Source organism: Rhinopithecus roxellana, chromosome 8, assembly GCF_007565055.1.
Source record: "Rhinopithecus roxellana isolate Shanxi Qingling chromosome 8, ASM756505v1, whole genome shotgun sequence".
In the NCBI taxonomy this organism is placed as follows: Eukaryota; Metazoa; Chordata; class Mammalia; order Primates; family Cercopithecidae; genus Rhinopithecus; species Rhinopithecus roxellana.
Window position 1 is genome coordinate 17,861,595 of NC_044556.1, and position 25,574 is coordinate 17,887,168.

At 62.9% G+C, this 25,574-nt stretch overlaps 2 protein-coding genes across 13 annotated transcripts; one reads left to right on the forward strand and one right to left on the reverse strand.

Moving 5' to 3' along the window:
• Window positions 1-570: 570 nt before the first annotated feature.
• SSBP4 (single stranded DNA binding protein 4) lies at window positions 571-16,136 on the forward strand. 11 transcript variants are annotated; one of them, XM_030935952.1, is made up of 19 exons: window positions 1,092-1,424; window positions 4,032-4,306; window positions 8,965-9,037; window positions 9,367-9,428; window positions 9,513-9,597; window positions 12,419-12,508; window positions 12,928-12,993; window positions 13,223-13,282; window positions 13,365-13,434; window positions 13,572-13,642; window positions 13,719-13,786; window positions 14,123-14,168; window positions 14,264-14,299; window positions 14,396-14,450; window positions 14,547-14,617; window positions 14,709-14,787; window positions 15,166-15,194; window positions 15,293-15,516; window positions 15,799-16,136. In XM_030935952.1, the coding sequence occupies exons 2-18, from the start codon at window positions 4,194-4,196 to the stop codon at window positions 15,500-15,502; spliced, it is 1,284 nt and encodes a 427-aa protein (XP_030791812.1). In that variant the 5' UTR covers window positions 1,092-1,424; window positions 4,032-4,193; the 3' UTR covers window positions 15,503-15,516; window positions 15,799-16,136. The 11 variants fall into 11 exon arrangements, with proteins under 11 accessions (XP_030791818.1, XP_030791814.1, XP_030791815.1 ...); XM_030935957.1 differs by having other exon boundaries at window positions 1,093-1,424; window positions 15,293-15,400; XM_030935951.1 differs by having other exon boundaries at window positions 15,293-16,136.
• On the reverse strand, window positions 15,970-20,896 carry ISYNA1 (inositol-3-phosphate synthase 1). Of its 2 annotated transcripts, XM_030935950.1 has the most exons (11): window positions 19,609-19,740; window positions 19,376-19,504; window positions 19,107-19,268; window positions 18,483-18,615; window positions 18,194-18,387; window positions 17,883-18,032; window positions 17,585-17,800; window positions 17,310-17,474; window positions 17,116-17,229; window positions 16,819-17,036; window positions 16,380-16,699 (listed from the first exon to the last, which is right to left on the reverse strand). In XM_030935950.1, the coding sequence occupies exons 2-11, from the start codon at window positions 19,493-19,495 to the stop codon at window positions 16,492-16,494; spliced, it is 1,680 nt and encodes a 559-aa protein (XP_030791810.1). In that variant the 5' UTR covers window positions 19,496-19,504; window positions 19,609-19,740; the 3' UTR covers window positions 16,380-16,491. The 2 variants fall into 2 exon arrangements, with proteins under 2 accessions (XP_030791809.1, XP_030791810.1); XM_030935949.1 differs by having other exon boundaries at window positions 15,970-16,699; window positions 19,107-19,504; window positions 19,609-20,896.
• Window positions 20,897-25,574: the final 4,678 nt, after the last annotated feature.

A 25,574-nucleotide genomic window follows, 5' to 3' on the forward strand; every position in this document is an offset into this window, starting at 1 on the left:
CAGGAACATCTAGACCTAGAGTCAACCGCACCGCCTTCCCGTACCCTGCCTGTCCACACACGACCCATTGGTACCCGGACACCCGTGCCCTGCGGGGGTCCCTGCCTCAGTATCCGCCCCCACTCTCTCTGAACACCCTTGGTGGGGGGATGAAGGGTCCTAGATGGGGAAAAGGGCACCCACTGCCTGCACCCTGACTCCCGCAGACAAAGGTGGGATGCGTCCCATTTACAGCTCACAGCACTGAGGCTGAGAAGCCCAAACCCAGCACCTAGTATTGTAACCGGGTGTTATTTGAGGATGGTGCCGGGTGGCTCCCACAACCTGGGTATTATAGGAACTTTGTGTCTGTGTGTCTGGATTGTGTCTGTGTTGTGTGACTTCGGGCGGGAGGCTGAGTGTCCGCAGGCCCTGTGACTGTGGAGCTGGGTAGGGTGTGGTTCTCAGGAGGCCGCAATAGTGCGCCCCAAGGTGACTGTGAGTTAACGGCGTGGGCTCTGTCCACGGCTGTTGGAAGCTGTGGCATGGCCTTGCATAAGCGTGCCTCTGCGTGAGGCTGGGTGCCTGCGTGCGGTGGCCTGTGTTTAGTTGTTCCAGGACGGCCACTGTGTGTGAGCTGGGTGTGTGGCAGTGTATGTGTGTCGCTGGGCAGGCTGTGTGTGCGGTGGTTCCCACCCGTGCTGAGTGTGGGTAGCTCTGCAGGGTGAGACACCCAGTGTCACTGCCTGAGGCTTTATGCGGCTATCCGCAGCCGTTCCAGCAGCGGGGTATACTTTTGTTGTGTAAAGCGCTATGTTGAGTGTCGCTGCAAATGTGTGTGGCTGGGTGTGCAATTTGGGTGGCTGGCTCCATTTGAGGTGAGTGAACGTGTGCGCGCGCGCGTGTGCAGCCGCGATCAGCTGTGCGTCCCTGGGTGGCCGTCCCCGATCCTGACCCGCGAGTGTGTAGCCGCGCCCCCACCCCCTGCAACGGGCACTGCGCGTGCGCGCTTGGCCCGCGGTCCCGACGGCGGGACCCACCCGCGCGCCCGCCATCGCCCCTTTAAGAGCGGCGCCCGCGGGCGGCGGGGAGGCAGCGGGCGGGGGCGCGCGCGGCGGGAGGAGGGGAGCGCGCGTTTCCCGGAACAGCCCGCGCGGAGGAAAGGGAGGAAAAAAAAGCCACCCTGCGGCCGGGGCCGGAGCTGGAGCCGCCGCTGCCGCCGCCGCTGCGGCCGTCTGGAGCTCCCCCGCGCGGACGATGCCCGCGGTGCCCGCCCGGGGCTTGGGGCCGTGAGGCCCGGGGCGCGGGGTAGCTATGGCGACGGCGAGCGCGGCCCGCGGCGCCGCCTGACAGGTGTGGGCCCCGGCGGCGGCGGCGCGGAGCAGCATGTACGCCAAGGGGGGCAAGGGTTCGGCCGTGCCCTCCGACAGCCAGGCCCGCGAGAAGTGAGTGCGGGGCCGGGGCCGGGGGCGGGGCTCGGCGTCCGCGCTCTTCCGTGGGCTCTGGCGCGGGCGGGTACCGCGCGGGGCACGTGGGCGCGGGCGGCGGGGAGCGCGGAACCTGAGCGCGCTCGAGGGGTCCCGAGATTGGCGGGGCCGCGCGACCCCCGAGGGGCAAGAGATTGGCGGGGGGCGCGCAAGACCCCGAGGGGTCACCGGAGTTGAGGGGTGGCGGGCGACCCGAGGGGCGCTAGACGGGAGTGAACGGGTGAGACCCTAGCGGCTCCAGGGGTCGCGAGATTGGCGGGGGCGCGCGAAACCCGAGGGCGCGAGATTTGAGGGGGCGCGCGAGATCCCCGAGCGGGACTCGGGGGTCGCGAGGCCTCCCCTAGACGTGGGTGCCCGAGGCTGCGGACGCACGGTGATCGAGGTCGGCGAAGTTTTCCGGGACGAGCGAGAGTGTAGGCTCGGGGATCCCGGGCGCCTGGGGAAGACCTGGAGGGCGGCTGGAGGGGCGCGCGGCCACCTGTCTGCCCTGGCTCCAGCAGCTGTGTGGGGCCCCTGGGGAAGCCGCACGGTTCACAGTCCGGGGGCGGGTGGGGACGACGGAGCCCCTCTCTTGATACCACCGAAGAATGCATACTGAGGGCCCCTCTTTTCTGGGCGTGGCTCCAGGCGGTGGGTACCAGGCGCTCTCAAGCTGGTAGGGGCAGGTTCCACCGTGCGGATGGAGGAAGGGTCGTAGTGGGGCTGAGGTGTCTCGGGGTCGGGAGGCAGCCGAGTGTGCTCTCCAGGTTGAGAGCATTTGAAAGGTGCCTGAAGCTGTGACCGTCCCGCAGGAAGGGCACGGGGCAGTTTGCAGTGTTAGTGAAATTGCCCAGAGGCCGGGCGTGGTGGCCCACACCTGCAATCCCAGCACTTTGGGAGGCTGAGGTGGTCGAGAGATCGAGACCATCCTGGCCAACATGGTGAAACCCTGTCTCTACTAAAAATAGAAAAATTAGCTGGGCGTGGGCGCCTGTAGTCCCAGCTACTGGGGAGGCTGGGGCAGAAGAATCTCTTGAACCCAGGACGCAGAGGTTGCGGTGAGCCGAGATCCCACCACTGCACTCCAGCCTGGCGACAGTCTGACTCTGTCTCAAAAAAAAAGAAAATTAAAAAAGTGCCCAGGAGGAGGGGAGTCTTGTCATAGCTGATGGGGGACTTGCAGGATCCTTGAAGTTGAGCCGCCTGGAGTGACCTGGGGTGTGGAACTGGCCACCCAAGCAGAGAGGAGGCTGGGTCAGCAGGGAGGGGTCCCATGAGGACCCGCCTTGAGGGCCAGGCCAGGAGTGAGGACTTGAATGTCTGGGTGCTGGAGAGGAGCCCCGGACGTTGGCTGAGTGTCCCCGTCCTACCTCTTCTGCCTAGGCTGACTTGGGATACCCCACCCCTCCACAAAGATGACTGTTCCCTCTGCTTAGCCTCTGGGTCATTTTGGAGAAGAGGCTGTTCTGGCCAGAAGGTGGTAGGCAAATGGCTGCACCATCAGGCCTCCCTTGTCTGTGTGCAGTTAAGAAGATGAGCTCCGTTTCCAAGCACCCTTAAACCCAAAGACTTTTCGAAACTGGCCTCTGGCTCCTGCTCAGGTTGGAAGCAGGAGGTGTCTGCTATGGTCACCCCTGGACCCCTGGTCTGTCTCCTGTGTGTCTCCAGCCAGCTGCTGGCTCTGGAGGCGACCACCCACCCAGTGGGAATCAGGATCGTTCACTAGTTCAGCATATCTGCCCTGGGTGTCCCAGGGTGTGGCAATCGGGAAGGCAGGGTCTGGTCGGGATGGCAGGGTCAGTGACCCTGAAGAAGCCCCCACCCCAGCAGGAAGGCAGGTATCCAGTTACCTGGAGAAAGCAAAGTGGGTGATATATAGTGAAGGGTGAGGGGATGTCAGGTGGAGGGCACAGCAAGTGCAAAGGCCCTGAGGTGGGACCAGGAAAAGGAGCTGAGGCTGGGCCCAGGTGTAGGAAGAGGCAGCCTGCAAGAGTGCCAGATGGGCCACAGTTGGTTGTGTGTGCAGAAGTGTGCTCTGGCTCCCAGGTGGAGTGGGGCTTAGAGGGGTCAGGAACAGAGGCTGGGAGTCCCTGGGGATGTGGACACAGTTGTCTCAAAGACAGCTGGGGAGGCCGGGCATGGTGGCTCATGCCTATAATCATCCCAGCACTTTGGGAGGCTAAGGTGGGTGGATCACTTGACGTCAGGAGTTCAAGACCAGCCTGGCCAACATGATGAAACCCAGTCTCTACTAAAAATACAAAAATTAGCTGGGCGTGGTGGCGGGTGCCTGTAATCTCAGCTACTCTGGAGGCTGAGGTGAAAGGATCACTTGAAGCTGGGATGTAGAGGTTGCAGTGAGTTGAGATCGTGCCACTGCCCTCCAGCCTAGGTAACAGGGCAAGACTCCATCTCAAACAGAAAAAAAAAAAACAAAAACGGTGAAAGAGAGCTGATGGCAGCCTGGACCCAAGTAAGAAGGAAGAAATTTCATAGGTTTGAGCTGGGAGTGGTAGGGTGAGGGGGTTAGCTGCATTCCTGGTCCCCTTTCCTTACTGTCCTCCCACGTCCCAACCTGCCCAGCAGAGGTGCTCTGGGGACACTGGTCTGGGGACTCAAGGCTCTCGGAAGTCCCTCAGCTGCCATTGGGGAGGCTGCGGGGCCCATCTTTGGCCAGAGCCAGCCTGCGTGCTTCCATTTCACGGAGAGGGTCTCGTGTAAGTGTTGGTTTGGAGGTGAGGTTCCGCTATGAAAGAAAGCCTGGAAAACACCAGATGGCTGCATCCCCCCATTTCACCGAAAGGGACACCAGGGCCCTGGAGAGGAAGCCACCTGATGAGGACTCAGCTTCTCTGGCACAGGTGAGCTCTAAGAGGCAGCCCTAGGCCTCAGTTTCCTCATCTGAAATGTGGACGACCCGTCTTTCAGGATCTTTGCAAGGACTGGGTAGGAGTCCGTAGGTGGAGCACCTACTGGTGCAGCCACTCGGCTCTCAGGAAGTATCCACCACAGGCGAGCCACTTCCTGCTTCTGGGTCTCGGTTTCCTCCTCTGTGAAATGGGGTGAAGGGGTCACACTGCTCCAAACCTTGATTCTGCAGCACTGCACTTTTCTTCCTGCACTGAGCCTCATGCCTCCTTCCTTCTCTCTCTGGCCCCAATCCTGAGCCCCTTCTGGCTGCCCTTGGAGCCTACAGGCCTCCCCGGCTCACGCTAGGTCTCGGCCAGCTGGCTCCAGGAAGGGACTGAGCACCTGGTGGGTGTTTGCCCTCGGGGGCTTGCAGCAGATGGTGGTGACTGCGGAGTGTGGGGGCAGCAGAGTGGGCCAAGGGAGGCTGGGGTCTGAATAGGCCACCCGCAAGAAGAGGGGGGTGTGTATATCCTTCAACACTCAAGCGCTGCCAGGCAGGTTGAGAAGAGGTCCATGAATCACAGCCATGGTTGGTGTCGCCTGGCAGCCCATGGGTTTCTCCCAGGCTTGATTTTGACCCGGCACATGGATGCCGGTGGCTTGTTCATCAGCCTGGCAGGAAAGCCAGGGATGGGATTCACAATTGGACGTGGTCATTTTGGCCCCTGGCTGGAAATGGCTATGAGGGGCAGGTGTGGAGGGTAGTAAGGAGAGGCTGCCACTTTGCCAAGAAGCTGCCAAAGGCCCGGCCTTTAGGGTTGGCACAGGAGGGAGGATGGCAAGGGTTGGAGGGTCCCTTTGGGGACAGCAGTGAGACCTGGTGACGGATGGCACGGTGACAGAAAGCCGTAAGTGGCAGGTGTCTCCTGTCCCAGCAGCGTCTGTGTTCAGGAGGGCGCTGAGCAGAGAGTACCCATTGTACCCATTCTCGGTAATTATGGTAACTCGCGTCATTATGGAGGTAGCTGTGGTATATTTCAGGCCACTAGGCGCTAGCTAGCACCCCATCCTGCCTCTGCTTCCCTGTGTAGCTTCATGCTCGCTCCAGGTCCAGGCGCCCCATGTCCTCCGGGTCTTGTGTTCTTTCTGCAGGGAGGGCTGCCTGCTGCTCTTCCGGGTGCCTCCCCATGGTCCTTTCTGGCCACCTGCCCGTGTGGCACAGGGAGCCCTCATAGGCGTCAGGCCCTGAGAGGTTGTGCCGACCCAGGGCAAGTGGCCCGTAGGGGGCACAGGTGATTTGCATCCAGAGCCTTTCCCTATAACTGAGCTCAGGGCCCCAACCGGTGGCGCCCCCAGACCTGGCCCCCAAAGCCGTCCTCTGGGAGGGGAGGGCTTTGTAGGTCCCAAAATTCCCTGGCCGAACAGCCAGGCTTCAAAACTTTTCACGCAAAACAATAACAACCCACAGTTCTTCCCTGGAGACTGAATCCTGTTTAAAATAAAAGGACTAATGTGGAAGGGAAATCAGCAAAGTCAAAAACTTCCTCTGGCCTCCCATCACTCCCAGGAGAAATTCCCAAATCCTCAATGTGGACAGAAAAGCTGCTGACCTTCATCAGTGCTTACCCCATGGCTCGCCTGATCCTCCCAGCATCCCAGGAGGGGGTCCCCGGGCCGGTTTGTTCATTCACTGGGGTGACTGGGGGCCCAGGATGCCCAGCTCCATTCTAAGGGCGTCACAGTGAGCAGACTCAGAGTCCCCACCCCTCCTGAAGCCACATTCCATCAGGGGCGAAGACAGAAACTCTCAGAGGGGGAGACGGAGCAGGGTGTGGGCTTCCATGTGACAGGGAAGCCCCTGATAGGTGACCCTGGAGTCTCTGGGCGGAAGTGCCCCAGGAAGGGAAACAGTGCGCAGAGGCCCTGGGGTGGCAGGGCAGCCAGCGTGTGGGTTGGGGGGGGGGAGGGCGGTGCACAGGAGGGTTTGAACAAGGAACGTGGGGGTTGGGGAAGCAGTGCCTGGAGAGGAGTCTGTCGTAATCCAGGTGGGAGACGGTGGGTGGCCTGGCTCTGGTGTGCAGTGGAGGTGGGGAGAGGGCCCTGAGTCAGAGAGGTTTCCTTGAGTGTTTTTTTAAATGCAGTGATGTTTGGGGACAGCTGGGTGGATCTCATGCAGATGCACGCCTGTGTACACACCACCAGAGGCTCCTTGGATGGGATGTGTGTGTAAAGGCCAAGCTAAGGGGTGGGGGCTCAGGGTGTCGAGGCTGGGCCTCTAGATGTCAAGTGGACAGTGGATCCCAAGTTTGGGGAAGGTCAGGCCATAGCATCCTCTGGACAGCCCCTACTTGAAGGCATCATCAAAACAGGACGGGCGGCCGCATAGGGAGAGCAGAGCAGAGGACAGAGCTGGTAACCAGCGGGGCTAGAGGCAGGAGGACAGCAGGAGAGGGCAGGGTGGCCTCTGGGGGGGCCACCTCCAGGGTTAGGTGCTCATGGGGACAGTCAGGGAATGGGAGACAAGGCAGCCAGAACCCTTGGCAGCCCTCTCTTCAGGACTCCCCCTGGGCCTCTTGGACAGCCGTGCCCCAGAATGCAGCCTCGGCAGGATCTCCCGCTGCCCCCGCCCTCCTGGGGCAGCTCACCAGCGTTCCCGCAACTCTGTCTTACCCCACTCTGGCCTTTCATGCCCCCTGCTCTGACCCCCAAGTGGCTGGGGTGGGAACTCTCTTCCGCACCTGGTGGGTGGGTTGGCATTGGGCTCCCCAGGCTGGTCGGTCTGCCCCTTGAACCTGCCCAGTCTGGCCTTGTGTGCTCCACTTCCGCTGATGGACGCAGGCCTGTCAGCCGCTAGCCACAGGGAAAGGCTCAGAAGCCTCTAAATGGGCCAAGGTGCCACAGAAGTGAGCTAGATAGGCCGGTGTGCAGGCCGTAGGGCCAGGAAAGTGGAGGAAGAGCTGGTGTGGGAGATTGGAGGGGTGTGAGGTCAGGATCTAGCAGGATCTGGCCTGGGGGCACTCTCTCGAAGAGTGGTGTGATGATGCAGGGCTGACCACTGGGCGCTGTGTGTCCTGCCCCATCCCTGCCCCTGGGGTGGCCTTCACAGCTCACATGGTACAGTGTGAGCCTGGTGCACCCCGCCCTGGGCCGCCTCCCCTCCCTGATGCCGCCCCACTTGCCTTTCCGTAGCCTCAGCGCCTTCCAGGCTGCCACAGAGCTCACCTCTCTTGACAGGTATTGCCTGTCTCTGTCTCAACCCTCAAGAACGTGGCCTCCAGGACAGGGGCTGGGGGTGTGCATTGCTCAAAAGGCACTTCATGGATGCTAGAGGAACTAATGAAGAAGTGAATGAATGAAGGAGGGGAGGCAGGATAAGATCTGGGGCAAGGGCAGTGCCCTTGCAGACCAGTTGGGGGCAGGAAGTCCCCATGTTCTCTAGGGGCCGGGGCAGGAACCAGAGGGTTGGAAGTCTGAAAGGGACCTGGGGGATATGATAGGTGGTGGGTGCTGGGATTGGAGCAGCCTGACTGAGAGGGAGCAGAGTGTGAGTCAAAGGAAGGTTATTTTAGGATGGGGCCGGCAGCCAGAGAGGGCGGCGCAGCTGAGCCGGAGGCGGCTGGAAGGGCCCCCAGGCCTGCCTGCTTCTCGCCTCTAGGGCTCAGCCTCAGGCTGGCCCTCTGGTACCCTGTCTTGAATCCAAGAGTCCCCCAACCCCCAGCAGACCCTCCTGGGTCCCTAGCTGGGTAGTACAAGAGCTCTGAGAGGGGGCGGCTCATTCCAGGGAGGTCCAGAAGGGCTGGTGCCACAGGACTAGGCACCCCTTTGGATGAGGGCTTTGTCCTCTGCTGTCTGGTGTGGCAGCTGGACTGGAGCGGGGTGGACAGTCCAACCTCTCCATGACCTGCAGAGGGCCGTGCTGGAGCCACCTGACTGGGTGAGGGTGGCCCAGGTCCAAGCTCTTGGGGTACGCAGTGGTTGAGAGGGTGAGTCCAGGGGTCCCTGGCAGGCTGGGGACTTGGGCAGAGCCCTGTGGGCGTTTGGGTAGGGCGGCACCCCTGCAGACGTGGCACTGCGGGTCCTACCTCCCCTGGCCCCCCACCTCTATTCCCCAGACACTGCTCCAGGGTCACCACTGCCCTGACTGGGGATAATCTGCAGGAAGGGTTGAGGCCACCACAGTGGATGGGCAGTGACCCCAAGGAAGAGATGGGGTCCAGGGAATGGGGGGGATGTCGGGGGGAGGGCCCCTTCCCTCCTTCTGTCCTGGGCCGGGAAGGCTGGGGATGAGTTTGGGTGTGGGCCCTGAGCACATTACATGGCCCAGGGTGCCCACTGGTCGTATCCACCCCGCACATACTCAGGAATGACACTCCTCTATGGAGAAGACCTCCCCAGCACTGAGCCCTCTCTGAAGTCACAGTGTTGGCAGGACAGGGCGAGGACTTGGTCTTCGAGGGAGTGTGGAACACAGCCGAATTCGGCCCAGAATTGGGGGTCAGGGATGCCTGGGAGGGGCCTGCAGGACGTCAATGGATAACTAGGAGCTGTCCCTGCTGAGCAGCTGGTGGGGAGGCCACCTTTCCACCTGCCCTCCTGAGAGGTGGAAGGGCTTTGGGACGGGCCTTTGCCTTGGAGAGCCTGAGCCCCCTGGGCCACCTTGCCCCCACAGGTTAGCGCTATACGTCTATGAGTACCTGCTGCACATCGGTGCCCAGAAGTCAGCCCAGACCTTCCTGTCTGAGGTAAGCCGCTGCCTCCAGCCTGGCCCTCCCTCCCCACCCACACCCCAGGGTCCTCCTCCATTTCCACTGGGGATCCAGGGAGTGGGCCCGCGTTGCCACTCTGATGGCCCTGGGAACTGAGGATTTGGCGGGGTCCGGGCCCGGGCTGGCATCCAGGCATCTGGCCCACATGCCCAGCCGGGACCTGCCACACATCCTGGGGCCCTCTGCCCACCCAGTTACCCTTCCCTCCCCACTCCCTCCCTGCCCAGATGTTCTCTGGGCACCCTGCTGCGTGGTGGCGCAAGGTCAGGTAGGGCCACCCCCTCACCACCTTCCTTTCCCTGCAGATCCGATGGGAGAAGAACATCACGCTGGGGGAGCCCCCCGGGTTCCTGCACTCCTGGTGGTGGTGCGTGCTGGGCTGCTGTGGGTGGGCTGTGGAAGGGGGTTGAGGGGGGCACGTGGAGCAACTGTCTACCCCTGCCGCCCACAGCGTGTTCTGGGATCTGTACTGTGCAGCGCCTGACCGGAGAGAGGCCTGTGAGCACTCCGGCGAGGCCAAGGCCTTCCAGGACTATGTGAGTCCCAGCCCCAGGGACTCGGGGGCTCCAGGGTGGGAGGTCTGCTGGGCCTGTGGCTGGGGAGGTGGGGTGGGGGTTGCACAGCTAGAGGAGGGCTGGGAATGGTGGTAGTTTGGGGTTGACAGGAAGAGCTGCAGCTGCCACTCAGGCTCTTGGCCACTTCTGGGGGTCCCTCCACCCTCCCCTTGGTCCAGGGTCATTCACAGAGTAAGGGAAAGCTCTTTTCACTGCACCACGCTTCTGAGGGTCCCCACAGCCCTCCCACCCTCCTTGGGGCACTGGGTGGGTGCCATTTCCCCACCCCTCCTGTGAGCCTGCGTAGAGATGGGGAAAGCTCACTGCCTTCCTCCTCCTTTGCCATGTGTGCGTTGGGGGTCACTGCTGCTCCTCTGAGCGGGGAGCCCCGGTGGGGGTGCCTGATGGGCCAGGCACTAGGACACTTTCTGACCTTGCCGGGTACTTGGAGCTGCCCACTCCCTCTCTGCTGTCATTTTCCTTCTGGGTTAGAAAAGGTCAGAGGCCTGCCTGGAGTGGAGGCCCTGCCTGGCTAACACCAGGGGATGGCGGCCTCCTGTTGTCATGGGACAGCAGATGGCAGCCCTTCCCTTCATCCTGTGCGCTGGGCCACCTGGCCCCCTCTGTTGGGTCTGAGGGGGAGGTGCTGGCTCTGCCGGTGGGCGGCTGGGGGGCGCCAGTCCTGCCCACTCCCTGCCCCCTGTGTGCCAGAGGGCAGGCCTCAGCAAGGCAGAGGCGGCCTGAGGGGTAGGGCGCCCCTGTCTCTGAAGATGCCTCCAGCACACTGCATGGGAGCTGGGCACGCTGAAGCCCTCCTGGCATCACTGCTGTTCACCCCCGTGGTCCCCTTGTCCTAGTCCCGCTAGGTCTGGGGCCCCGGGGGTGTCTGGAGCTGTGGACTTGGGCGACTCTGCCCCCATCCCTGCCGTCTGGGTCTAGCATCCTCTCTGGGCGCCCCCGCCGGGCCAGGAGGGCGGAGCTGGCAAGTCCGCGAGAACGCGCTTCCCAGGCGCGCAGCGGTTACCATGGCAGCGCCTGCACGGAGTGTAGACCGCAGGGCCCAGGGCGGAGGCCGCCCAAGCCCTGGGGTGACCGAATCCCCGTGGGGACTCGTCATGCCATGCCGTCGCCTCCGTTGCTCTCGCTCTCACTGGGGGCGTCCTGCCCGCCGAACCCGCACAGAGGTGGCCCCTTCCTCTCGCGCCTTTCTCCCGCCCTCTGAGCCGGGTGCTCTGTCCGCCCCTCCCCGGCTCCAGGCCGACCTTGGCGTCTCCAGGAAACGCCGGAGCGCCCAGCCCATCGCCATGGCAACACGTGCCGGGTCGGCTGCTCTTCAGGGATGATTGACGTAGGGGGTCCGGCCCGGGCCAACCGCCGGGGAGGGCGCGCCGCCCGGGATTAACTCCTCGGAGCCTAGAGTTGGGAAGCTGCGGGGCGTAGGGGGCCAGGGGGAGGCTGCGGTGGAGCCTCTGCGACCAGGAAATGCTCAGGCACCCTCTGTGGCCCGAGAGGGGGTTGCCCTCCCTGTGGGGTGGACAGACACGGCTCAGAGGTGCCCTCTCCCCACCCTCCGGGAGTGGACCGGAGGGGCCGCCTGGGAGCGCAGCTGCTCCAGGCCATTGTGTTTGCGGGAGGGGGTGGGGTGGGGGCCCAGAGGGGACTTGGCAGTTTGTAATTGAGAAAGTGGCACAGGAATGGGGCCCTAGGGCACGAGGGCTTTCGAAGGATTTGTTCTGGGGCTTGGGAGTGCTCTCCATCATGGTGAGCTTAGGGGGCTCCCTCCACCCCCTCCCCCAGCTTAGGACCCTGGCGGGAGGCTTGAGGCTAACCTCAGAGAAGGGGCCAGCCTGCAGCCCTACATGGGGAGGGAGGATTTCTCCTGGGGCCCTGCTCTAGGCAGGGGACCCCTCTCAGCAGTCCCTGAGGACAGGAAACGCTGTGTGACTGCAGGCAGAGTGCTCAACTTCTCTGAGCCCAAGTGGTATCAGTTAATGCCACAAACACCTGCGCGTCCCTATGTGCTGGCTTGGGTCAACCCCAGAGAGAGCCCCTCCCCTTCTTTTTGGGGGTTGGGGTTTGGCCTGGACCATACAGACAGAGGCCAGGAGAGAAGTTCTCCCCTCCCTGTCCCCAGAGGTGTCCCTTTGCCCTCATAGACCGGGCCTCCCTCCCCACCTCACATCCCCCTTCCCACCTTCCCCCTGCCAGACCCTGTAGGCCCCATAGCAGACAGGTCTAGAACTTGGTCCCCAGCCAGGTGTGGGCTGCCACCAGAATTTCTGGCAGATACAGGAAGCCCCCTCTCTAGCACCCTGTCTTCTCCCCTTCTCCATCTGAGAGAGGCTGGGGGAAGGAAACCCCACCCCAGAATCCTGCTTTTCCTCCTCCCTCCTGGACGAAGGGCAGGGTGGGGTGGGACAGGGGTCCACAGCTCCTCTAAGGTAGAGCCTTCAGGGATGCTCTTGAAATTGCCGGCATATTTGTGTGTGTGTTTATTTGGGGTGTCCTGGATAGAGCTGGGGACCCAGCTGAGCTGTCCTGCCAGCCAGGATGATGCAGGGCCCATTGGGATGGGTCTGGAGTGGGGGGCAGGTCTGTGCGACATGAGGGCGGCACTGGATCCTGGGTCCTACAGGGTCTTCAGACCCACAGATTCTCAGGCGACAACCCCAGTGTGCTCACTGACCAATGCCAGCTGGCTGTCCCATGGGGCCAGCCACCTGCAGAGAGGAGGGGGCACACCCCAGGTAGGAAGTGTCCAAGTGCCCTGACTTGGCCCTCTCGGTTTCCCGCACCCCTACAGAGCGCTGCAGCTGCCCCCAGCCCTGTGATGGGGAGTATGGCCCCAGGTGATGCAATGGCCGCAGGCCCCATGGCAGCTGGCTTCTTCCAGGTATGGCCCAGGCTGGAGTCCCCTGGCCCCCAACTCTGGGTGAACATGCGTCTGAGGATGAGGGTCCCACGTGGGCAGAGGTCATGAGGCCGGCAAGCTGGAGTTGAGTGGGAGGGTCCTCTGTGTCGCAGGTGTGCCCAGGTGGGCCTTTCAGGGGCCAGCGAGGGAGGGCCCAAGTGCAGTGGAGGGTGGGTGTCTGCACGCTTGGCCTGTACATGTGTGTGCACAGGGTGCTTGGGGATGCAGTGGCCACAGTGGTCCTGGTGACCACTGGTGCCTAAGTCCTGCCCTCAAGCCTTCCCACAGGGTCCCTGTCCCATAGGCTGGCCCACCCCTCTGCCTCCATGGAGCCCCTCCCCTCCTCAGCCAAACCCAGTAAGGCCTCATTCCCCCCAACCCACCTGGTTCTGTCCTCCTAGGGCCCCTCGGGCTCCCAGCCATCCCCCCACAACCCCAACGCCCCCATGATGGGGCCTCCCAGTCAGGTAAGGAGCTGTGGTGCCTGCCCCTAACACACACACATCCCCTCCCCCAGTGCCGCCCCCTCCTGCCCCCAAGCCATGAGGTCCTGGCCGCCTGGCACCACCAGGCTTTGCTGACTGGTTCTGAAGGAGGGGGCTCCCCAGGTCGGGGGTCCCCCAGCATAGCAGGAATGGGGTAGCTTTGGGAGCCAGAGGGTGGGGGGAGGTGCTGATCCCCGCCCACCTCTTCCAGCCCTTCATGTCGCCGCGCTTCCCAGGGGGCCCACGGCCCACCCTGCGGATGCCAACTCAGGTGAGAAAGGGATGATGGGAGGGGAGCAGGAGCTGGGCCGGGGAGAGAGCACTCCACACTCAGTGCCGCACCCCCTCTGCAGCCTCCCGCAGGCCTCCCCGGCTCCCAGCCCCTCCTCCCTGGCACCATGGAGCCCTCCCCAAGAGCCCAGGGTGAGTAGGGAAGCTCCAGCCCCTATCCCCCCATCAATCACAATTCCAGCTCTCAGAGCCCTGACCTTGCTGCCTCCCTGCTGTCCACACTGGGGAATGGTCCAGGTCCGAGTCCCCTTCCTTCTGCCCCACCCCAGGGCATCCGAGCATGGGCGGCCCAATGCAGAGGGTGACGCCTCCTCGGGGCATGGCCAGCGTGGGGCCCCAGGTAAGAGTGGAGCCCTGGTGGGTGGGGCTTTCGGGCTGTCCCCGGTCTGCCCCTCACAGCCCCTTTGCCTCCGCAGAGCTATGGAGGTGGCATGCGGCCCCCACCCAACTCCCTTACTGGCCCAGGCCTGCCTGCCATGAACATGTAAGACCCTCGGGGACCCCCAGAGTGTGCAGTTCACAGGCTACCACCAGCTTCATGGCTGGGTCAGCTGGGGCAGGCCCTGAATCCTCAGGACAGTCTTGGATATTGTTTATTTCATGGCCACTGAGGGGAGACAGGCCTGAAGTAACAGTTAGTCCCCCGGGTCCAGTGATGGGTTGAGATTGGAACCTGGCTGCTCGCGGTGGCCACTTTTCCAGCAACATCTGCTCTGTGGCCTGTCTGGGGACACAGTGGAGCAGGGTGTGGGGGATGCGTGGTGGGGGCTGTGATCCACATGGACTAGCCCTGGAGTCTGTCACCCACCGTCTCTTCCAGGGGCCCAGGAGTTCGTGGCCCGTGGGCCAGCCCCAGTGGAAACTCGGTGAGCCTAAGGCTGGGTGGGCAGGCCTGGGGTGGGGTGGGAGGGGCACTGGGCGAGCGGCCTGGCTGACTGCTCACAGCTGCCCCTGTCTCCAGATCCCCTACTCCTCCTCATCCCCCGGCAGCTACACGGTAAGTCTGAGCAAGGCTGGGCCACCCCTGGGCAGGGGCTGCGGGATGGCAGATGAGGGGCCATTTCTCACAGGTCCTATCTCCTTCTGTGTGCAGGGACCCCCAGGAGGAGGTGGGCCCCCCGGAACACCCATCATGCCTAGCCCTGGAGGTATGGCCTAGGCAGAGGCGGGGTGTGCTAGGGTGGGTATGGTTGGGGGAAACCCCGTCACACCTGGCACCCTTCCTGTCCCCTGGTCTCCCCCAGATTCCACTAACTCCAGCGAAAACATGTACACTATCATGAACCCCATCGGGCCGGGCGCCGGCAGGGCTAATGTGAGTGGGGGCTTGCGGGGGTGCTTCTCGAGGCGGTGACCCCACTGGGGGAATGGGTGGCCCGACACCCACGCTGTCCTCATGCCTGCAGTTCCCGCTTGGCCCTGGCCCAGAGGGCCCCATGGCCGCCATGAGCGCGATGGAGCCTCACCATGTGAACGGATCCCTGGGTGAGTGGGCGTCCCTGCTCCTGCCCACGCTGCCTGCCTGCCTTCCGGGCCCGTGCGCTCCCTGGCTGCCTCCCTTCCCCAGTCAGCCCGCCTGTCAGGTGGAGGCGTCTAGTGGCGCCCTGAGCCCCCCGGGGACCACTCAGTGACAGGGGCTGCCCCGACCTGGAGCGGGATCCAGCGCCCAAACCAGGGGATGCACTGACCGCCCCTCCCCCCCAGGCCCAACCCTCCACCTGGCCTCAGTCCCGGGGTTCCTGGCGGGCTGTGCGGGGTGGGGGCGCGGCGGCGGAGGAAGCTCGCGAGGGTCTTCGGCTCCTGGAGGCCGGGGGGCCTGGCGTCAGCACGTCTGAGCCGGTGCCCGTGTCTGTCGGTCCGCAGGCTCGGGCGACATGGACGGGTTGCCGAAGGTAAGGAGGCCACGCTCCTGCGGAGGCGGGGGGACCCGGGAGGGGATGGGAGCGGGGGGCGGGGCAGGGAGTTCTGCGCTGATCGAGGCCGCCCCCAGAGCTCTCCCGGCGCCGTGGCCGGCCTGAGCAACGCCCCGGGCACCCCGCGGGACGACGGCGAGATGGCGGCCGCCGGGACCTTCCTGCACCCGTTCCCGAGCGAAAGCGTAAGCGACTGCGTCGACTCCCCCCCCGCGGCGGCGTCGGGCCGGAGGGGCCTGGCGGGCAGGCCCCGGCGGGGCGGCCGGGGGGCCAGAGCAAGACCGTGACCGCGGCGGGCCAGGTGGGGGGGCGGCCGCGGCATACTTCCCCTCTCCCCAACCTCTCCCCACGCCCCACCACCTCCCACGCCTGTTTCACCGTCCCGATGCCATCCGCCCCCACCCCGGGACCCGCGCCCCAGGGCGGCCTCCCCACGCATCGCCCCTCCCCCGTTCCCTGCTATCCCCAACCCGGCTGCCCAGGACCCAGCCCTGCCCTGTCCCCCATTGTCCCTGGGGGCGGGTCTCAGCCTCTTCCGAAGCTAAACTCGGCCCCTGCGCGCTGCCCCCTCCTCTCTCCGCAGTACTCGCCAGGGATGACCATGAGCGTGTGATGGGGCGGCAGCCCCGGGCCTCTGCGGGCCTAGGCTTCTGCCCAGCACCCCTGCTCAGGGCGAGGGGCTGAGGTCACACCTCGGGCACCTGGACTCCTGGCCAATCAAGGCTTGCCCGGCTGGGAGGCCCCACACGAAAGACTTATCATTTTATTAAAAACACAAGGACCTCAGAGACGTTCTTTTCTGTATGGACCCTTCCTGCCATTTGTATTTTGTCCCAGAGGGCTCTTTGGGGGGGCCCCTCTCCCCAGGACGTCAGGGGGTGGGGCCCATCAATAAATGGAAGCTGGTTTTGGTTTTTGGTAGCTTGTGTCAGATTCCCTTTTTGGCCTTTGGCCACCACATCCTCCACCCTGTGGTCTGATGTTCCCCCACGCCCCCATCTAGCCCCACCTTTGAGAACTGGGGGCAGAGCGAGGCTCCAGGTTCTGGGCTCTCCCTGGGAGTTGGGGTGATGACCATGGGCAGAGGGAGTGGGACTGAAGCTGGGAGCTCAGAGTCGAAGTAGAGGGAGGCAGAGTCAGGACACAGGCCCCAAGAACCCCAGGTGGAAGGAGGTCTAAGAGTGGCAGCGCCTTTATTGTCTTTGTGGGGGCTTGGCAAGGTGGGGTCTTGGGGGGCAGTGGGGAGGAAGAGCTGGGAAGCTGTGTGACCAGGGCCTCAGGTGGTGGGCATCTGAGGTTCCTCCACTTGCGGATGCCCATTGGCATCACCAGTGCAGCCGTTGGTGGCAGCGGATACCGGTCCTTTCTTGTTCAACACAGGGCAGGCGGCAGCCACGGGTCCGACTCGCTTGAGGCCGGGCCCTGGGCGCTCCATCTTATGCTCCAGTAGCATGTGGTTCTGTGGTGGGAGCCCCACGCAGGCCCTGTAGAGGCCGTACAGCTTAGCAGAACCAGACACCACCTATAGCCCCCCAAGCCCTGTGCATAGCTTAGTCAGGGGGTATCTGGGCCCTGAATGGGGAACCTGGAGGCTAGGGCGCACCTGAGGATGTTCTCGATGCAGCTGCGCTGGCGGAAAAGCGCATTGACCACCGGGCTGCCCGGTGGCACCAGTGGCGCCTTGAAGAGGAAGCTGAGCAGGGACAGCACGGGGTGGAAGGTCTGCGGCTCGGGGTCGGCGTCAGTGCAGAAACTCACACGCTGGCACAGCTCGGTCAGCAGCGCGAGGTCCAGCATGATGGGTGCGGCCAGCAGCGAGTCCTGCGGGACGGGTGGGTCAGGAGGTGGGGGCGGTGGCCAAGCCCCGCCTCCCACAGCAGTCCCTGAAGCCGCACTGCACCTCGCACGTGTTGTGCAGTACCAGTGTGTTGGTTCCGCCCAGCATCAGCTCCGAGGTATACTCATCCATCGCGCGCTTGCTGTCGCCCACGTACGGCACGTACTTGATGACCACCTGGAGTGCAGCAGGAGTTTGCCCGGGTTCCCACCACCCCTCGCCGGGCAACCCAGCGCCCGCGCCCGCGCCCCACGCACGCAGTGGTCAGGCTCCTCGCCGGCCGCATAGAGCACTGGATTGCTCTGCACCATGTCGTCCACCACATTGCTTTTGGACACCTCCTTAGAGCGGAACTGCAATGGCGCCGACAGGTTCTCCCCATCGTTGTTGCCCAGGTGGTTGTAACTCACGATGGACATGGTCTGTGGGTACAAGGGACGCCCCAGCAGCTGCAGGCCCTGCCGCACCACAAGCCAGGTGTTCGCGGCCCAGGTCCCTTTCCTGCACTCGGTAGCCCCCTAGGCCCACGCACCTTGAGGCCGGAGCCAATGAGGAAGTCCACGAGCACGGATTTGACTTTGGTCTGGCCTGACTTGAAGTCATCTCCGCCCACAAAAACCCGGCGCTGCCACGCAAGCTCAAGGGCTCCGGGCACCAGGGTGTTCTGCGGGGACCCATTGAGGAAGGCACAGCCCTCCAGGATGCTGGCCACGGCGAAGAGCGTGGAGGGCGACACCTCCAGACCAAGCTGTGGGCAAGGTGGGCAGTCAGCACAGAGCTGTGTTTGGGACTGGCCCTGCCTGACCCACTCCACCGGGGCGTGCACCCACCTCAATGGTGCGTAGTAGGTTCTCGGCTGTGTCGTTGAGGCCTGGAATCACCTCACAGAAGCGCTCCGTGTTCGCCGTCCACAGCACGATGATTTTGTCCAGCCCCGCGCTAGACCGGAAGTCTCGGATGTCCCTGCGGATCTGCTCCAGCTGTGGGGAGGATGAAGCGGGTGTATATGCTCTCGGACTCAGAGGCCTGGGTCACTCAGTTCCCCGGGTGTCAAATGGGGCCTGGACTCGCGGGGTGGGGCAAAAAGGGGGAACCAAGTGGACAGGTGGCAGGGAGCAAGGGATGCGGGATGGGACAGCACCTGCTGCGCGCGCGAGCCCGGGATGAGGTTGTCCGCGCGCGCGCTCTGGTTGGCCGCGATGAACTCGGGGATGTAAACAGAAGGCCGGGGCCGCAGGGCCTCCATGTGCGGCCACAGTTGCTCCTGCAGCCCCCAATCCAGCACCTTCGCGCGCCGCATTGCCTCGGCCAGGTTCAGCGACGAGATGTCCCAGCCTGGGGGGATCCTCACACTCGGCCCTGCCCGGATCCTGGGCCCTTCCAGACCCAATCTCCCATCCCGCCCCACCCCGGCCCAGGGCTCCGCCCACCATCGAACACGAGGTCGTTGGGCGCCACCATGGGCAGCAGCGCGCTGAAGGGCACGAACACCTCCTGGCCCTCGGCGTCCAGGCCCAGGCTCACGGTGCCCGCCTGAGTCAGCGAGCCGTAGTAGTTGGCCTCCTGGGGGGGCAGCAGACACGGTGAGGTGACGGGGGGGCGTGGCGAAGGGGCCGCGACCCGGCCTGGGCCCCGCCTAGACTCTCAAGCCCCGCCCCACTTTCGGGCGTTTTTCAGTTCCGGGCTCCCAGCCAGGACGGAAGCCGCTGCCCCCAGGCCCCTCCCCGAGACCTCCGGCACCTTAAGCTCCGCCCCTGTAAGACTCCCGAGGAGCCCCAGCTACCTCGCGAAACCCCTCCCCGGGGTCCGCCTGCAGCCAGGCCCCGCCCCCTGCAAGCCCTCCCGCCCCTCAGAGCCTCGCCCCCTGCAGGTCCCTAGCCCACTACAGGCCTCCAGCCCCGGGAAGGTCTCTCGACCCTGCAGCCCCCGCCCCGCAGAACCCCGCCCCCTAAAGCCCCCCGGTCCCGCAGAGCCCCGCCCCCTGCAGGCTCCCGCCCCCACCCGCAAGGACTCCCACCAAGCCTCCCAGCCCACCACGCCCCTCCCGCCCCCACCTTGCGGCCGCTGCGCGTGGGCCAGGACAGACGCAGCCGGTTGGCCAGCACCGCGGCAGTGAGTGTGGAGCCGTTGTTCCCGCCCCAGCCGACAAGCATAACCCCGAGCCGGGGCACCTGCCGGGCGGTCCGGAAGGTGAAGCGCGTGGACGTGGGGTGCACCTGAAGACAAGCCGCGCAGTGAACCCCGGGTCCCATGCCCGTCTCCCCGCGCCGCCCCGCTCTCCCCAGCACGCGGTGGACCCCCCTTCCCCAGTCCCCTGGTCCACCTTGAGGACGCCGCCCTCGCGGCTGACGCGCGTCGTCCGGTACTCGTATTGCGCCTCGATGGCCTCGGGGCCGTAGACCACGTCCGGGCTCTCGACGAAGAACTGGGCGGCGGCCTCCATCGCGGCGGGCTGGAGTCCAAGGGTGAGCAGGGGGGTCAGCGGGGACTCTAAGCGGCCGGGCCAAGCCAGCCTGGGTCCCCAGGGAGGCCATCCCCGCCCCGAACCGCACTCACCGGCGCACAGTCGACTCAGGCAGCGGTGGCTAACAGCGCGGGCTCTCGGGCGCGCGACCTCCGGAGAAAAGCACTGCGGCCCCGCCCCCGCCCCGCCCCCTTCCCCGCCTCTCCCGCGCTGGGGGGGAGGGGCCCAATGTCTGGAGACCCGGTTCGAGGCCCGACAACCCAGAGCCATCGTGGCCATCGGGTCCCCGTCTGGCGGAAGTGGCCAGGCGTCCACGAGCGCGGCGCGTCTAGGTTCACCTCGCTCGCTCCGCAGCCCCCAGGGGCGCATGGCTGCCTATTCCCCCTTTACAAGAGGACAATGAGGCATGCGCCCAGCCATAAGCCAGGGAGTGGAGCTGGGCAGGGAAGCTGGACCTCTGGGGGGGTAGGAGTTCTGGGTCAGAGACACTGCAGGGGAAACAGGCAGAGGACCAGAACTCGAAAGCCAGCATCTCCTCGGAGCCACGCTGCCACCTACTCCCCCTTCGTGGGCAGCAGCACGTACCAGGCAGTCCCATCCCCTGGCTCCCCATGTCCGCTCCCATCCATCTCAGGGGGGACAAAGTTACTCTGTCCCCACGGGGCTCACAAGGATGGGGCCTGTTTGGCCTGTTTCCCCACCTGCAGCAGGGCTTGGCAGGGGTGGACCGGAGGGGGAGGTTGTTGGTCGGGAAGGGGAGGGGATGCACAGGCGGGCAGGGCCCAGGCAGGGGAGGAATGAGGCCTGCACAGCAGGGCGCCCCCCTCATGCGCGCTGATAAGGGAGCGTGGGAACCCAGCGGGCAGGCCGGGGCAGCTCCCCCAGGAACTTTCCAAAACAAGCGCCTGGAGGCCGGAAAGTTTCCACCACTGGAACTGGCCCAAAAGGTGGATAGTTGGGAACGTTTGCAAGAGACAGGGCCTGACCTTGGAGGATGAGGGCTTAAGACTCTGGGTCCAGGCCTCACCCTGAAGGGGCCCCAGTCTGAGAGAGTTGGAAGTGGACTGGGACACCCCTGTCCCCAGTGGGTGAGAACTCACAGGCAGGGCCCCTGCAAGACAGGCTCCCCAGATGAGGGGGCTGCTGGCAAGGGTTTTGAGACGTGAAGAGGAGTTCACTGAAAGAAAACTACAGGCTAAGCCACCTGAGCCACCCAAGCAGGGCAGATGAAAAATTGGCTACGTGGGAGGCAGTTTGGGGTCTTGGGCAGACCCGGAGGGCTGGGATAGGGAGTGTGAAAGAGTATTTGGTTGTTCCTGGTTCTTGGTTGGACATTGAGCTCAATCACCAGTGGCCAACGATTTAATCAATCACGTATATGCAAATGAGATGGGGCTCAGAAAACAGAACCCCCCCGCCCCCACCCCCCTCAAGGCCTTGGCCCTGAGCAGGGCATGGAAAGCTCAGAATCGAGTCTTTCCGACCTTCTCCTGCCCTCCTACCTCTAGCCCCTTTCTCCCCTGGAAACCATAGAAACCAGAATTCCTCTTCCCCAAGGCAGGTCAGAGAAACTGGAGCCCTTCTCCCCTAAAATAATAATAATAATAAAGCCACAAAGGCGGCAAAGGTCACTCTCTGCCTGCTCCCTTGAAGACCCTCATTCCAAGAGGGTCCTGCCCATACCCTGGAGGAAGGAATGCTACCCAGAGCCCAGGAAGTCTGGGCAGGCTGGCCCCTCTCCCCCACCCAGTCTGCTCCCTTTAAGATCTACAAAGTGTTTCATCACACTGATACACATTCTTCATAGAACCTAAGCCGAAAAATAGGCAGTCGGCCAGGCATGGTGGCTCATGCCTGTAATCCTAGCACTTTGGGAGGCCAAAGAGGGCGGATCACTTGAGCCCAGGAGTTTGAGACCAGCCTGCGCAACACGGGGAAACACCATCTCAATACAAACAACAAAAAAAAGTAGCCTGGCTTGGCGCATGCCTGTAGTCCCAGCTGTGTGGGAGGCTGAGGTGGGAGGATCACCTGAGCTCAGGAGGTGTGGGCTGCAGTGAGCCGTGGTTGTACCACTGCACTCCAGCCTGGTCAACAGAGTAAGATCTTGTCTGAAAATAATAATAATAATAATAATAATGGGGTTTAGGGGAAAATATGGAGGCGCTGGGAGGGTGGTACGCCTGGAAAAGGCATGGAAGCTTCATGGCCCGCCCCATACCTTGCCCTGTGCGCCTCCTCCATTTGACTGTGAGCATTTTCCGGAGTTCTGTGAGCTGTTCTAGCAAATTATCAAACCTGAAGTGGGGGTGGTGGGAACTCCCAATTTATTAGCCTGCTTGCCAGAAGTATGGGTGGCATCTGACATGGGTGCAGCCCTGTGGGACTGACCCCCATAACTTGTGGAGTCCGATACCATTTCTGGGAATGGAACTGTTGGACATCCTGTAGGTATCGGAAGATCAGAGAATCGGGGAATCTTGTGCCTCAAGGCGACAGGTGATTCAGGAACCTGTGTAGTTGAGAGACATGAGGAAGGAAGGTCCCAAGACCCAGCCCTGAGGAGCCCCTGTGTTCACAGGGCCACCTGTCGGGGGTGCCGGAGGATGGGAGCTGGCACGGGGCAGCTGGAGGGATTCGGCGTAGAGGCTGGGCTGCTTCCACTCCCAGCAGTTGACAAGGCTGAGGGAGGGGGTTTGGCCCCTCCAGTCAGGCCTGGGTGTGCTGAAGTGGGTGGTGAGATGCACTGCCATCCCACAGCAAACTGGGGGCTCCCTGAAGGCAGGGATGACACTCCCTCAGTCACTGCTGTGTTGCAGAGCGCAGGTGGAGCTTGGTACAGGAGGGGGCTGCAGGAACAGGGGTGCCAGTGGAAAGAGGACAATTGGGGCCCCTGGAAGGTGGCAGGAGAGGGGTTAGTAGGCCTGAGCCCCTCTCCACCATGGTGCCCAGGTCATGAGGGTGGGAAGGCTCTCCTGGATACCCGGGGCACTGGACTGATGGCACCCATGGCTCAGGAAGATCAAGAGACTGACTGTGGCCTCTGCGGGCTGTGGGGGTGATGGCCAGAGTATTGCTGGGCTGTTGGCTCAGGGCTGGTGCTGGAGGGCCAGGGGAGGCAGGACCGTGAGCTGGAGGAGGTTGATGTTGGCCCTGGGATGTGGGGACAGAGATGTTATCCTGGGAGAACAGCATGGCCAGGCTATGCTGGGAGCAGGGTACTACACACTGCCCCGCTGGGTTGCATGACTTCCCCTCCCGCGCCCCTCAGACTCCTGGGTGGCCTTAGAACATAGGCCAAGGCCACAGACCAGCAGGGAGACCAGGCCCCACAGCTGCAGGCCCAGGACCTTTGCCCATGGTCCTATTCTTCCGTGTTATCTCTTATTAAATGCACCCCCTCTTGCCCTTGGTCGGCAGGATGAGCATTATGTTCTCCATGGCCCCTGGCTCCAGTTCCACCTGTACCGCCGCCACTCCCACCAGGTCTTCTACCCATCCCCACTAGTGGCACAGGGGATGCCCCTGCCCCAGTGTGGAAAGAACAGGTAATAAAATATTACCGTTACCTGCTGCTGTTTTCATCAAAGGAAGACAGTCACAGCTGGTTTCCCCCACCCCCAGCCCCACTCCTGTAGCCTTTGATGCCACAGGGGGCCAAGGAATCCCAATGCTGGGTTTAGCCCACCCTATCCACACCAGAGGGTACTGCTCTGCTCATACACCCGCTATGGCTGCCCCTCCCCCCGCACCTCCCCTCCCCCCACTCCGTCACCTACAGGGCCCTCTGATTTGGTCCTTTCTCGGGCAACCGCTCAGGTAGGCTGCAAACTTTGCCTTCTCATCTGGTCCCAGCCAGAGCCCCTGAACAACCCCTCCTCATCACTATGGCGGCTCCAGGCCACATCACCTCCCAATGCCAGCCCACCCCCAACCACCGGACAGGGACAGCCACCACAGAAACCAGGCTGTGATACACTCGCACACCACACACACACCCCAACACACACCCAACACACACCACACCCTCACACGGCACACACACCTACACACCCCAACACACACCACCCAGCACACACCACATCATCACACCACACCCCCAACACACCCACACACACCCAACACACCCACACCACACCAACACACACACCCCCACCACACCCCCACACACACCCCACAACACCCACACCACACCCCCAACACACACCCACCACACCCACACACACCCAACACCCACACACCACACCCCCACCACACACCCACACACACCCAACACACACCACATACCCACACCACACACCACACACCCACACCACACCCCAACACACACCACACCCACACCACAACCCACACACACCACACACCCAAAACACACACCAACACCCACACCTTCACACCACACACACACCTACACACCCCAACACACACGACACCCTCACACCACACACACCCCAACACACCACACCCACACCTCCAACACATACCACACCCACCAAACCCACACCAACACACACCACACACACATACCACACCACACTGCACACCCCAACACACCACACCCACTCTCACACCACACACCCACACCACACACCCTCAACACACCACACCCACTCACACACAGCCACACCACACATCCCCAACACACACCACACATCCCCAACACACACACCCCACACCCACATCCCAACACACACCACACACCCACACCACACCCACACCACATACCACACACCCACACCGCACACCCACCCTAACACACACCCCCACACCTTCAACACACACCACACATCCCCAACACACATCACACCCACACACACCACACACCCCACACCGCACATCCCAATACACACCATACACTGCCCCAACACACCCCAACACACACCACACACACATACCCCCACACCCAGATACACCACACCCATACCAACATACCACACACCCCACCACACACATCCCCACACCACACACCTACACACACCCCAACACGCACACCACACACCTACACTCACCACACCCATAGCCCAACACACCACACCTCCCCAACACACACCACATACCAACTACACACCTCACACACCTACACACCCCAACACACACCACACACCCAACACACACCACGCACCACACACCCCAACATACACCACACATCCACACCCTCATACCACACACCGATATATCACACCCACACACCAACACATCACACCCCCCACACCACACCCCCCACACCACATACACACTCAACACACACCACACACACATACCACACACCACACACACCACACACCCACACCCCAGCACACACCACACACCACCCCAACACACACATCCCCAACACACCAAACACCACCCACACCCCACACACCCCCACACCACACCCTCATACCACACACACAGATACACCAACCATACCCCAACACACCCACACCCCAACACACCCACACCACACATCCCCAACACACACCACACCCACACACCCACCACACCCACACCACATACACACCCAACCACCACACCCCCACCACCACACCCCCACACCCTCACCACATACCACTCCACACCACATCCCACACACACCACACACACCAACACCCTAGCACACACCACATACATAACACCCATACCCTAACATACACCACACCCCAACACCCCACCCTCACACCCCACACATACACGACACCCACACCCACACCCTAACACACACATCCAGATACACCACACCCAACACCACGCACCCAGATACACTACACCCACACCAACACAACACCCACAAACACCCACACCCTAACATCCCCAGATAAACCACACACACCAACACAGAACCCACACCCTAACACAACCACATACCTACACAGGTACCCCACACATCCAACACACACATCTAACACACACCCTAACCACACACTATACACCCACATATCACACCCGACACACACCGACACAGATATACTACACACCCACACACAACACACACACACACCATACACCACAAACACAGATATACCAGCAGCCACACACCACACACCACACACACACCAGCCAGGCAGTCTGGGCTGCCGGG